This window comes from Eupeodes corollae, chromosome 2, assembly GCF_945859685.1.
Source record: "Eupeodes corollae chromosome 2, idEupCoro1.1, whole genome shotgun sequence".
NCBI classification, from domain to species: Eukaryota; Metazoa; Arthropoda; class Insecta; order Diptera; family Syrphidae; genus Eupeodes; species Eupeodes corollae.
Genome location: NC_079148.1, coordinates 91,278,615 through 91,293,663, shown reverse-complemented (window position 1 = coordinate 91,293,663; position 15,049 = coordinate 91,278,615). Strand labels below are relative to the sequence as shown.

General features: G+C 30.7%; 1 protein-coding gene across 1 annotated transcript in view; it reads right to left on the bottom strand.

The window, feature by feature from the left end:
- Nucleotides 1-6,034, bottom strand: part of LOC129947811 (uncharacterized) — a 44,232-nt gene extending 38,198 nt beyond the window's left edge. Inside the window, exon 1 of the mRNA XM_056058510.1 lies at nt 5,237-6,034. Within this exon, the coding sequence (XP_055914485.1) occupies nt 5,237-5,465 (229 nt within the window). The 5' untranslated portion in view covers nt 5,466-6,034. The remainder of the gene's footprint in view (nt 1-5,236) is intronic.
- Nucleotides 6,035-15,049: the final 9,015 nt, after the last annotated feature.

Sequence of the window (15,049 nt, the reverse complement as noted above, 5' to 3'; positions counted from 1 at the left end):
TATATCAAAGTTTTGAAAAGATATTTGAGTCGAAAATCAATATTTACCAACTTTTATTCATTTTTTTGTTTAGGTTCTTATTTTTTGTAAAAAAAAATTGTCAATTTGATTTTTCTCAAAACTTTACGGAATTTAACATTCAATAATTTATATAAGATAAATTAAGTTTGATGCCATAATCTCAAGTTTTTGAAAAAATATATTTTTGTGTCAAAATTCAATTTTTACAAACATTGATTAATGTTTATTAGGTTTGTATTTTCTTATAAAAATTGATTTTTATCAAAATTCTACCAGATGTTAAAAACGTTTTGTTTTTGCACAAAATTGTACTGGAGATGAAATCATTTTTTTTCGTAAAATTTCGAGGTAAACATGCCTCGGTTTTTTTTTAATATCTCGTTTTTTATTGGTCGTACAAAAAAAAATTGTGGACACAAACTGTAGAGGAGGTAATTATCTACAAAAATGGTCTTATGACATTTTCACGTCAAGTTGATAGTTTTTCCGTTATAAGGCCAACAAAGTGTACACTTTTAATGAAATTTGAATTTTTCGCTAAAAACAAGTAGCCTTTGCGTTAATTTCTCGCTCCATACTGTTTGTACAGTAAAAAGCCTCAAACAAAAATTGTAGAGGACAAAATTACCTACAAAATGGTATACATATACAATATAATATCCAATCGCACTTGCGCTATACATATTTTAATGTTTACCATACAAAATTACAATAATATATAATATATCATATTATAATAACGATAATAAGAATGCATTCGTTTCCACACCACCATTGAGGTAGAAGCATGGTGCGTTTTTTTTTCATGGTTTCTGGTATATTTTTATTAATATCATCGAACATTTTATTTACCGGAGGATATGTATCGGTATTAATCAAGACAGAACGAATGTCCCCTCTGGTAATTGCTGCTGCTGCTTCTACAATACGTAGACGTTCTTCCATTAGATTTTTTATTTTCATACCACGATTGACACAAAATTCTTTTTTGCGTATCAATAAAACAAATAATTGTTAATTTAGCATGTTTTGTAGTTATTATAATATCATTTCCATAACGAGCAGTTAATTTATAAATTATAGTTTTTGCATCTGGAATGAAATCACTAGTTATTGCTTCTATTAACTCTGTTAAAGTGAATTGACAATCATCGTTCTTTTCTATGTAATAAAATATTTCTTCCATCGCTAGCCTGATATTTTCGTCATGTGGACGACCTACTGATCCACCACTTTTGTATTTATTAAAAGATATCAAACAGTTATCATGGTATTTCGCCTCGGCAGCTACTAAATCATATTCAAAAATAACTCTATCCCTTACAATTTTACCTAGTCTATCACCACGGGACTTGGCTGTTTTAATAATATTATCTTTAAATGAAAGTGTGCTGACCTGTTTAATTTTCCTACGATATTCTTGTCGTTTTCTTTTCTCAACATCCTCATTGGCTTCTTCACCACAAACAAGGCATAGCGTTTGAAAATCAAATTTTCTTGATCGTTTTTTATGCGGTGAAGGGTTTGATGGACCTGCAGCGTTTTCTTCACATTCTCTTTTAAATGAGGCAATTCTTTTTTTGTGTGTATACTCTTTACGACACTCAACATGCACAGTCACCGATGTTAAATTATTTAAAAACTCAAGATGTCCATCGTCTCTATCATTACTAGCGTTTTTTAATATTTGTAATCCACGCTCGACATTTACAGTTTCACCGACCGATAGCGAGTTTTCACATATAAAACAATTACCCGCCATTTAGTTGGTTATGTAATATAAACAGTACTTGTAAAACAATTCAGAACTCACAAAAAACACGATAAACACGTGACACCGTTCGTACGTTCGTACTAAATACTCATCTACAATTTTTGTTCGAGACTTTTTATTGTACAAACAGTATGGAACGAGAAATTAACGCAAAGGCTACTTGTTTTTAGCGAAAAATTCAAATTTCATTAAAAGTGTACACTTTGTTGGCCTTATAACGGAAAAACTATCAACTTGACGTGAAAATGTCATAAGACCATTTTTGTAGATAATTACCTCCTCTACAATTTGTGTCCACAACTTTTTTTTGTACGACCAATAAAAAACGAGATATTAAAAAAAAGGCTAATTCCGTGACCTTTGACCTCGAATAACCTTTGACGCGTACATGATATCGAGGTCGACTTTTTACACATTGTTAACAACAACATAAAGAAGATGTGTACCAAAATTCAGCTAGGTGGGAATTTTTCCGAGCTGAACCCCTTTTTTCGTCTAATTTGACTGGACTATTATACCAATACAAAATAAATACAAAAATATGGCTACTGTGGATCCTTTTGTTAACAATTTCTCACTGTACTATATATGGAATACCAAAAAAACGAACTTATTTTTGATTACGAAATATTTATACAATGGTCCGTTCGCGTACTTTCTGCACTAAAATTCGTAAAAAGAAATATTTGAAAGAGTGGAGGTAAAATTCTCTAACAAAAAGAAAAAACTACAAAAAAGTAAGCGAACGTTAAAACAACAAATTTTTCACACAATATTACTAATGGTCAATTGTTTTTTTTTTTTTTATATAAAAAAAAAACCTGATTAAACTGAAACTTAAAAATTGCAAACCTGTTGCTGTTCTTGGGGAAAAGAATTTTTTATTTTATAGATGAAAGCAAAAGCGAGCAATTTATTTAATTTATTTGAATTTCTATCAAATTTGACACTTTTCACAAATCGGACCAAAGAAATTTCTTGGCCTAAAATTCGTAGGTTGGGGAAATATTTTACTCTCCCGTGAGCCCAATACAATATTTGCTCTAATTTCGTATTTTTTCGTAAAATTGGACTGTTTTCGGAGGGCACGCGAACGGACCTAATATGTACCTACTAAATAAAACAAATCGTCCATCGATCATGTTTTTTCAGAGATGATTGATTACTGCCACCGGACAATATGAAAAATGTATCTAATTCGTAATGAAAATTTGTATGAAATTACAAAATTCGTCTTTTTTATTCTAATTTCTAGAGAGTTTTTCAAATTATTTGTGGCCCTTTTAGTAACTTTTAGCTTCTGGCCTTTTCTTCTAGATCCTAAAGTTTTGTCCCCCTTGGATTTGAAGTGAGTCTTCAAAGGTTGTCTGAATCAAGGTTTGACATGTTAATCGAAATTTTTCTCACAAAAGGTATTTAATTATTTGGCATTTATATTTCTAAGAACTTGGAGACTTCCGTATTCTCAGAAATGTAAACCAAAATTCTCATGAAAATGTATTGTTTTTGCTGTTAAAATTCCGAATTTTTAGAATTCAATTTCTAAACTATTCCCCATCGAACAATTGAAATAGAAAATAAACACATGTATGTATGTATATAAACTTCATAATTCTGAAATATTGAGAAAATTCTCAGAAATCTTAAAAAATATAAACTGTCAATCACAATTGTATCACTGTCATCGCCCAAAAAAGATCGGTCGTTTACAGAAGTTATCGTAATGAATGAATGTGAATACACGTGTTAACACTTGGGTAACATTTCTTCCAAAGAAGTGACAAATCCTCCTCTGGGAGTATAATTCACTCCTCTCCCAGTAAATAGAACTTGAGATGAAAAGAAATAAATTGTTACATTCAGCTTCATTTCAAACATAATAAGCTACACGTGCACATCAATGGTTAATAGTTGTAAATCATTAAAGGACGACTATAGTCCTTAAGTTTTCACATGACCCATTGTTGTGGCATAAATTTATTTAATAGGTGGATAATAAACTTCACTAATAACTGAAAGAAATACTCATTTAATGGGTTTTTCAACATTAATAATGAAGAATGCTTGTGCGAAAAAATAATAAAAATAAATAAGTTGACACAGTAATCTCAGACACAATTAAAGCTTAATCAAAAAATTACTTAATTTAAAAACAAAAATCATTATTGTTCCGTGATGAATTGCTGCCGATTTAGTAGGCGCACCAGCTTAGCTTTTAAATACTCTCCAGCTATGAAAAGGACAATTTTATACAACTTCACATAACTCCAAAGTTGGCTTTCAATTTGCATAACTCAGTTATACCCCCCAAGGCAGTACAATCATTAAAAATTAAATGCGAAGAAATAATGTGAAAGGAGATGAAATAAAAAAATAGATATTTTTTTAAATTGATGTACATATTTATTGACAATACAAAATTTACAGGGACAATAACTACACCATTTGAACACACCCCTTTTCACTCGCTGTAGACAACATACTTCCAATAATCCTAAAAATGTAATCGTGCACTGTAGATCATAAAATAATCCTTCACAGAGACGTTTTGCAATTTATAACAATAATTAGTTTTGTATCCTTCGCATAATTTTGTGTTCTCGAATTTCATAGGAATACTGGAATGGCAGTGAAAAGACCATTTAAAATTTCTTAAAACAAAATTAATCATGATTTATTAATAAATAAAGTTTATTTCATATCCTTGAAGACTGTGCGTAGCATCATAAATATTATAATTTTAATAAAACATATTTGAAGGCGGCATACCGAAGTTTACAAATTATCCTTCACAAAATTGTGTTGCCGATGAATAATTATTCTTTTTTATAAAAGAAGCGAAGCTTAATGTATAAATATGCATACATCTGAAAGTTGTTTTTTAATGATTAAATATTTGAGACTCATGTAGATATCTATATCCACCTTGAACTTAAATTGAAGGCATCTTAGCTTCACTTTGCGAAAACAGTAAATACAAATAAGTTAGTGGAATTTAATTAAATATCAATTCAACTCACTGAGGAAAACGTGCATCAAATATTTTGAAAACTTTATATATCTGTACAAATTCAGGAATCTACTTCTGAGAGTATACAAATTCCTATCAAAAAGAAAAGGCCCATCAAAATGTCTTCAATAAAGAATACTTGTGTTTGTACTCTCAGGTTCCTTTCATTTTCCTTTTCGTTTGACGTAACTTAATTAACAAAAAATCAAAAGACTTTAAACCTGACACCAGCAAAGTAAAAATGTCCTTGTACTTGTACGTGCTCATTATAATGAAGATATCCGAGATGTCTAAAACCATCAATAGTTTACCCTCCACGAAGCATCCTGTTTTATCAAATAGCAATATCTTCTATTTTATGACGAAGATTTTGTGCGAGAATGTACTTTCTCAATTAATTTCATGTGAATAATTTATTTTTATCATCTTACCATTAAAATGTTTTTTATCCAAATTATTATTCGCCCTCCGTAGTTGACTTAGAGATGCTATTGTTGTTGATATTGTGTAAGAAGGTGTTGTTGATGTTGATGTTAAAAATTCGTTTGAAGTATTCATAGCATTTGTTTGATATCCACAGTTAGGATATCCAATGGATGATATTAATAAAAAATTTAACGTTTCAGCAAATATTTTGTCAACAATTAAACTGTTACGCATTTTGATTAATCAGTGGATGCATTTAACTCCTCGCACTCAAACATTTTCATGTAACTTTTTCATAAATATTTCTTGTATATTTATCTTATAAAATATAGCTTATTATGCAATTTTTCACTTCACATTAAATTCTCTTTGAAAATATTATTTCACTTAGTATAGAATCATTGAATGCTCTTTTTTCACACCACACCGTTAATTTTTCACTTCAGCTAGAGAACAAGAGCCATCAGAGACACTTGATTACTTTTCTTAGAATCGAGAGATTTTTGAAGCATTTGAATTTTTCAAGGTAAGATAGGAGGTCTTTTTGGGATACTTTAAATTAACATCATGTATTTTTGTTTTGTTAATACATTTTATTTTTATTTTCACTGGGTGTTGAAAATGGAAAGTTGTCATACGACAATAGACACGCTTGTAAAAATTATAATATCCAAGCGGAATAATTTTCTTATAACAGTGAGATTTTTGTCCACGAGTTAGGGTTTCGTCTTTCAAACTATACATGAAACACTTTCAATTCCTATAGTTTGAAGGGATAAAAATTAAGTGCGTCACAATACGAATAGCCTTAATTTGTCACTGTTCTTTAATTTAAGGCATTACTGATTTCATACGTTGAAGTTTGGCATTGGAGTAGGATATGAGCTTTTTGTCAATATTCGTTGAGTTGAGTTTGTTTTAGTGTGGTGAATATGTTATTGGAGAGTTTTTATCTACAATAATCCTTTAAATGGGGAAGTGAAATATAGAGGGGTAGGAAATTTTGGAATCATGCGCTTTTTGAATGGTGAGATTTCAAATGGTCCTTGAAGTTGTTTCCTGCCAAATAAATCGTCAAACACTGAAAAGCTTTTAAAATACTTCCTGCGATTCAATGTCGAGTAAATATGAAGGGAAATTTTTGACAATGTTTATTTCAGTTATGTAAATTCATCGATGAAATTCTGCTGGGATGCGACCCACCCTAATAACTTCCCATCCCGTCTGTCTATTTGTCTTGTTTAATAGTTTGTAGGTTTTTGTTTTCGGTTAAAAAGTTGTCAGTTGAATTATTCTTAAAAATTTTTAAATTACCAACAATATTTTTCGTATAAGGAAAAAGTTTAGGTTGAAAATCTATTTTTGTTAAATAGATTTTCATTCGAAAACAATTTTTACAAATTATAGTAGCATATCTTAAATTTTTACAAATTGGATGAATGAAATTAATTTGAGAGATATCAAGAACTGAAGATCAATTTTTAAAAAATTTGCGTACTATTTCTTTTAGATTTTATTTTTTATGAAAAAACGGACTGTTGGACTAAATATCGAAAATAATATTTTTAGTATTGTTTTTTTTTTTAGGTAAAAAACTGTCAATAGTATTTATTTCAAAATTTTACTGAATGTTGACAACCATATTTTTTAAAAGATAAAAGTAGTTTAAAGCCAATATCTCAAAGTTTTGCAAAGATATTTCAGTCGAAAATCAATTTTTAATAACTTTTATTAATTTTATTGTTTATGTTTTAATTTTTTGTAAAAAAAACTTTCAATTCCATTTTTCTCAAAATTGTGTAGGATGTTGAAAACAATTTTTTTTATAAGATAAAATTAGTTGGAAGCAATAATCTGAGTGTTTAAAAAGATATTTGAGTCGAAAATCAATTTTTACCAACTTTTGTTAAATTTTCCTTTAAGTTTTTATTTTTGGTAAATAAACTATAAATTCGATTTTTCTCAAAATTTGACCGAATGTTGAAAACAATATCTATATATATAAAAATCAATGCCACTTTTCGTTGTAATTTTATAACTCAACAATGCCTTTACCGATTTGGATAATTTTGGTCTTGAATTATTCGTGGAAGTCTAGAGAAGGTTTGTACGTAGAGAAAATTAAAAAAAAGCTTCAAAAAGGTATAAAATCAACATCTTTCTATATTCCCATATTCAAACATTTTGTACTTAAAGAAATCCCGATTTGTTGATTACCTTGAAAATGTAGAACGAAGCTGTAACAATAATTGAAGATATGAGTTTAACGATTGTAAATAAGGCGTTAGAACAATTGGGTATGACCGCACCAAGTTGTAAGATACATGATTTTTTTTTTACTGTGAATTTATTGCAACGTGATTTACGTTTATTTGTACAATCGGATTTAACTAAATTAAATATTCAACAAAAACATGTGTATGACACAATCATGCAAGCCATTTCCAATAATACAGGTGGATTATATTTCTTGGATGCATCTGGTGGTACAGGCAAAACTTTCGTTGTATCATTGATTTTAGCGACTATTCGATCGGAACAGAAAATTGCATTGTCACTTGCATCTTAGGGAATTGCTGTAACATTATGGTCGGACCGCACACTCTGTATTAAAATTGCCATTGAAAACGGGTGATTGAAACTCCAACTTGCAATATTTCGACAAATTCTGCTATGGCAAAAGTTATGCGATTAACGTCAATTCCTACTAATGAAATAAACGCCTGTTTGAAGTCATCAGTTCTTTGGAGATATGTACAAAAATTGACACTTAACATTAATATGCGTATTCACTTACATTATGCTGCACTGCCCATGAGTTATCAAAACAATTTTTAGAAATTGGTGATATCAAAATACCAATCGACAGTACCAACGGATTGATCACTTTACCGAACAATTTTTGTACAATTGCGCAATCTATAGGTGAGTTGGTTGAATGTGTTTATCCGAATTTTCTTCAGAATTACGGAAATCATGATTGTTTTAGAGAACGCACCAGTTTAGTACCGAAAAACAATCATATCAATGCCATTAATTTTCAAATTCAATCCAAACTGCCGTGTAGTCACGACCTATAAATCAATTGACAGTGTTATGAATCAAGATGAACCAATGAATTATCCAATTGAATTTTTAAATTCATTGGAACCGGCTGGTATACCACCACATTGCTTGAATCTGAAAACTGGTTCTTTGATTATATTATTACGAAATATTAATCCACCAAAACTGTGTAATGGCACCAGATTGACAGTGAAAAAGATATTGCCAAATTTGATTGAAACTACAATCCTAACTGGTAAATTAAAAGAAGAAGTGTGTTTAATACCGAGTATCTTTATGATTCCAACTGATATGCCATTTGAATTCAAAAGATTACAATATCCTGTGCCTTTATCATTTGCGATGTTCATAAATAAGGCCCAAGGGCAAACACTTCACGTTTGTGGTGTCAATTTGGAGGAATCATGATTTTCACATGGCCAACTTTATGTTGCCTTTTTCAGAGTCGGTTCCCTCAACTGTTTATGTATTCATGCTCAAAATGAAAAAAAAACTAAAAATATTGTTTATCCAACTGTTTTAGGCTAACCCATATAGACCAACTGTAGTAAGAGTACCTAATTCTTTTTTATTTTTAAGTTTTTACTCTTTGCTGATAAATATAATATAAACAATACATCATTTGGGTCATTTGGACTTTCAAATAACTAGCAATTTGAAATATTTTTTTGTTTGAATAAATGAACTTAATAATATTTTTTTTATTACTATGCCTTATACGTACCGAAGCACGTACCGAGCCGCTAGTATAATATATTTATTCAACACAAAACAAACGTAACGTCAAATAAAAGTAGCCAATCGTGTTAGGTGTTCTTATTATTTTGGCCATAGCTGTAATTCTTTACCAATTTTGTGTAATAATGCATAGTAATGGAGAATTATATTTTGCTACAAATTTCACTTAATGTTAAAAAAAATATTTGCTTTCATAGTTAACTTTTCAAATCACTTTAAATGTATGTTTTACTGTGCCAATTAGATACACATGTAACGCAATTTGTTTTTGAATAGTTTGAGTTGGTATTGGTATCAAAATAAGACTGGAAGCAGAACATGTTGAAATCGCCTTCTTGGGCATTCAGTGCCCAAGAGCCTTTTCGTAAGGAAATGATTTTAATGATTTCGTTGTTGATTTTACGGTATTTTGATGTGAATATGTTTTACAGTCAAATATCTCTTAGCATGTTAATTTTTGTTTGCCTAAAGATACAAGAATCAGATTTAGTTTTAGTCAAGTTGAGCAAATAGTTTAGTTAATTGAAAGAGTAGGGAAATAGTGTTCGATAGAAAAGCTGGACAGGGTTTTTTCACTAACGTGTTACCATTAATTATCACCATGATCCAATATAGATCATGAATTTACATGCAATACAACATGCGACTGAAAAAAAAAATTAAATAGAAAGTAAGCAATTTCATTTTTATTTCCTTTTTATATGAAACACACAATACAAAAACCTTAATAAAACATAAATAAGTGAACTTAAAATGACTAAGTCTAAAAATGTATATTCAGCCCAATTAATGGATATCATTTTTGAATAAAAAGAACAACAAAAAATATTCAAGAAATGAAATGTTCTTTGGGCAACTCTGCTTAAAACGTCAAACAATACGAGTAAGTGAATTCCCAAATCTGCAACCACACAAAATGGAAAACATAAATAAATTGTAAGTAATTTTTAATTAAATATACCTATGTATCTCATATTTCATTCATCAAATTTGCTTTTATTTTTAGGCCAAGAAGAATCTGGCCTATCAAAATGTGGACATTTGTCCTATGAAGCCGGAAGTGGTTTTTAAAATCTGCGTCGCAAAACGTATGCACAGTTTGCAAAAAAATTGTTATTTTATTTTGATGATTTGGAGGCGTATTTTCGTCTGTTGAGGAATTGGAACTACTCGTTTCATATTATAGTGCGGGCAAATTTAATTCATCGCCATCATCGCTTTCAAATAAGAAATACAAATATGAAAGTTTGTTATAAAAAGACAAACAAATAAAAATAAATACTTACATCAACTATAGCAGCTTTCATTTCCAGGTTTTGATTTGACACTGCTACCAAACATTAAATAATAAAAAATGTGATGATCCAATGCTGTTTTATTATCATGATCTGATCCGGATAAGATCATGGTTATAGGGATGTTGCGAATATTCGCATCCGCATCCGGAATTGCGGATTATTCGCAATAATTCCAACATCCGACGAAAAAAGCAACAACAAGTCATATGCAATGGTTACAGATTTAAGGATATAAAAGCTCTTGCTAAGTGGCCAGAGGAGAGGACACAGTTTATTTTTATATATTAAGTGAAAAAGTGATACAGATACAGAATATAAATGCCGCCACCAACAAAAAGCAGCATCTGGATCTATTTTAATTTAAATAAAAATGATCCTGACAATTCCGAATCCAAAATATGTTCTAAAACATACTCACGAAAAGGATGCACGACTTCTTCGTTGAAAAACCATTGAAGTCAAATCACCCAGAAGAGTTTGTTTTATTTTAGAGCACCAAAAATGAAAATCTTTAAAGAAAGAAAGAAGATGCAGGTACGATCTTTTTTTTATAAACATAAAATTCTGAAAAGCTTGTTAGTTCCTTTATTTTTTTTTCGTACAAAATTGTTTGTTATGTTCTTAAAACCATCTTTTTAATTTTTAGAAAAAATTGTAACACCTTTACAAGAAGCAAAGAAACAACTTTCGTTAGAGGAATCATTGCAAAAGGGAAAAAATGGGATATTAGTAGCAGCAACTCATATAAAATTGACAAACTGATTGGAGAAATGATATTGCTTCAGAATTTACGTTTAACTTTTTAGACGGATTTGGATTTCGCCGTCTTATACAAGAACTAGCACCCAAATATAATTTTGGAGGATGAAACTTTTTTACTGATTTTATTTGATGTAATGAACTGTACGGAAAAGTTGCTGCTTAAGTCAAAGAATTACTTCAAAAATATGACTACATGTCTTTTACTTCTGATATTTGGACAGATCCCAGCTCAAGTGTTTCCTTGCTAAGCTCAACTTGCCACGGAGTATCAGAAAACTTTGAACGAACATCAATCGTATTAAAACGTGAGACGTTTGAGGATCGCCATACAGGTGACATCATTGCAGACAAATTTAACAACTATTTAGTGGAGTTGGATTAATATACGATCCACTAAGAAACAGATTACAGTCTGAAAAGGCTGCAATCTTGCTTTTTCTCACCCATTTTTAAATGTAATTATTAAACGCAACGATAATCAATAAAATTTTCCTTTATTTACGGACTTAAAATTGTTTTTATTTAATAAAATCTAAAATCCGCATCCGACCCAGCCATCTTAGTCGTTGGACTTTTACCCTACTGGCTAAGTCTACATCGCTGTACAGCCCGGAATTCCAATCTCTATTTATTTATATAAGAAGAACAAATTTTCAAAAAAATACGACTAAAGATCTCGTTAGCAAAAATGGATTTTGAAATCAAATTATTTCATCATATGCAAAGTATTGTTGGCAATTTTAAGCTTATTTTTTAGAAAAAGCCAACTGACAAATTTTTTTTAGCAAAACACTCAAACCTACAAACACAACAAAAAGATGATAAGAAATGGTTTTCGATTCAAGTATTAGGAGAAAAAAGAAAGATATTGACTTCTAAATATCAATCTCACACATATCGTTATGAATATTTTGTTTAAGTCTTGAGCAAGAAAAATCGATAAACGGCTTGGAAATTATGAGGTTGAGTCGCATCCCAACTTCTTTTTTTGGATTCTAGGGGCCTTGAAAAGTTGAAAAATGCCGATATTTTTCCTAACTTACAATTAACTTAATGGTCCCATACGGACACTCTAAGTTAAAATATAACACTTAATACTAATGCCTTTCGGCCCTAAGATCTATAAGATCTATTTTACTTCAATTTATATTTTATTTAGTTTTGTATTTATTAGAAAATTTGAAAAAAAAAACTAATATCAAGATCCTTTTTTATTTTTACTTAAAAACTACTTAAAATTAGGTCCCTTAATAAAACTTAAAGGTATCTTAAACTACCTATTCACATATAAACTACTTAAAACTAGAACAACCACAGCATCAAATCTAACTATCTAACATTTTTGTTTTTCATATTTTGTTGTCTTTTTTTTTTGGATTTTTTAAAAGTTTTTTTTATTTTTTTTTGTGTTTTTTTTCTATTTCTTTTTGTGCCACAATGCCTATTCTACTTTAAACTAAAATCTAAAACTATAAAACAAGTATGTAACCTGGCCAAGGCTTAAAACCCCATCCCGACTACCCACTATTAAGTGCCGATTGAAGCCACCAAAACTGGTTCTCCTGCTTCACCCTATCAGTTCGGTCCCGTTCGGACACAGCTCTACAGAACCGAAGGACCACTGATTCGCCTATCCACGGTTCGTCGTCTGACGTGGTAGATTAATGGAACTGCCAATCTATCCTGTATCAGAACGAATCTATCTTAAAAGAGGAATGCCTCTGGTGGAATGAAGCCGCTCAAGCGTGCTCTTTCAAATTACTCGTCGTGCAGATAGAATGCCCCAAAATTAAATTGTTGGTCGAAGACATACGATGTGACCTCGAATTAATTTTATCACGAAATTGTCGATTCTGTTAACCGAGCCCCGTTGTATAGGATATAAACCGGTACAGCGTCGCGTCGTAAACACTGCCGCTCGAACACCCGAAACTTCTCCATCTGGGAAGGGGCAACGTTGAACCACACAGGACAACCATAAACGATCATTGGCCGTATGAGGGCCATGTAGCAAATTACCTTCACTCTGGGGTCAAGCCGACTGCTAAAAAACAGCCGTTTCTTCAGAGCGAAGCATTTATATGTCTGTCGAAATATAAATACTGATCTAACCAGATACCGAGGTACTTCACTACACTTTTGTTCGCCAATTCTTGCACGTATTCCTCGTGGCCCTAGCCAACGGAGTCCGGAACAGAACTGTCTCCGACTTTTGGACATTTATTTTTAGTTTCCAGCATATTGGAATGCTAACGTTTGGCTTTAGTTGTATGTTAAACCATAATTTATTTTTGAACTTCGAAGTAAGTAATTCTCCAGCATATCTTTTTCAGCGTTGGTAAAAACTTGTCTTGTAGAGTAATTGTCTTGACTTTATATAAAATAAAGTATTTGGTAGATTACCGTAAGTACTGGCAGCACCTCTCACTCTCAGGGTCATTGTTTTGTTTGAAACGGCCGTGGTAGCACTCTTCACTTCATGTCATCTTCGTTAACTACTGTAGCTCTTTTATTTTTATAAATACGCACCATTGCAGTAAGCTGAAATTATTTTAAAACATTATGCTAATATTTTAAAACTATGTTTAGGTACCTACAAATTATTTTGACTGTCAAGTGAAAAATTTTAATTTGGTTCGAAAATATTTTTAAAATCAGATTTTATCAGCACTGTTCAAAGGTACCCTGTGTTTAAAGGTGCCCCTTAATCAACAGATTGACATTTTTTATTGACGACTTCAGTGTCCTAACCTCCAAGTCGTTTGGGTCTGTAAGTCGTCTGTACAAGTTCTTGAGTCTTGTCAGTAAGCCACTCCTGTGCCTACGTAGTGCGTAAATAAGTCCATCGCACTAACCATCATGCCACGGGTACTACTTTAATAAAAATAGTAATAAAAATAATTCAACATTACATAAGTAAAGCTAAATGAATATTAATTTTCAAATTAAAAAGTCTGTGCGGTAGACATCAGAAAACCAGACCGAGTCCGAAAAACAATAAAAGTGTGAGTGGTTAGGAATATTAAAATTTTAGTTTGTATCTGCTCACTTTGGCAGTTTAGTTTTTTGTACACTTTGTATTTAAAATTTGTTCTGTTCTAGAACTTTCTTGTTCAGTTTTTTGTACCTTTGTGTATATGGAAGTTTTCATATACAAAGTTTGTACACTTTAAAATAAAATGCTGAATGTTGGAATTCGCCAAAAGGAGTGTGACTGTCGTTAAAGTGTCGCCACAAAAAGTTGAATATGGCGACATCTATTAATTTTTCTTAGTTCTTATACACATATGTACATACATACAAAGATTAAAGTCCGAGCTAAATTTCTTGTATTAAAACCATTGTATATGAAGCATCCAAGGATTAAAACCTGCCTTTACAAAAATCTAAAAGTGGTTGTTTTATATGCTTTTGAAAGGAAATAATACATGACGCCTTTTTATATACAAAGATGGCGTTTTATGTTACATTTAGCAATTTTAAATAACATGCATCTCTGTTAACTAATTTAAAAATATACACAGCAAAACCTAACATGAAATTCGTGTCATCGTTATGTTACAGGGATTTTAAAAATTATACATAAAGTATATTTCTTAAAGAGAACATGACCTTTTAACAGATGTGAATCTCTTAATTTAATATTAGGTAATATGGTTATTGGTTAGTTAAAAAGAAGTGCTGCTAAAATTCAAGCATCTTTTATAAAGTTTATTTAGAAAACATAAACTGCTCTTATTTATAATTATTAAAAATACGTACTACCTCAGTTTCATCAAATTTACCAACAATATTTTAATCTCTACTCTGTTTTATCTTCATTCTTCTAGACAATACAATGCTTGGCATATCCTATTCTGCAGTTCATTGTGCCACGTCTTCAAGGTTTGTTTTAGTTGCGTATTATGGCAAATTTTGAATTCGTAAAAAACTCGAGATTTTAATCAAACATAA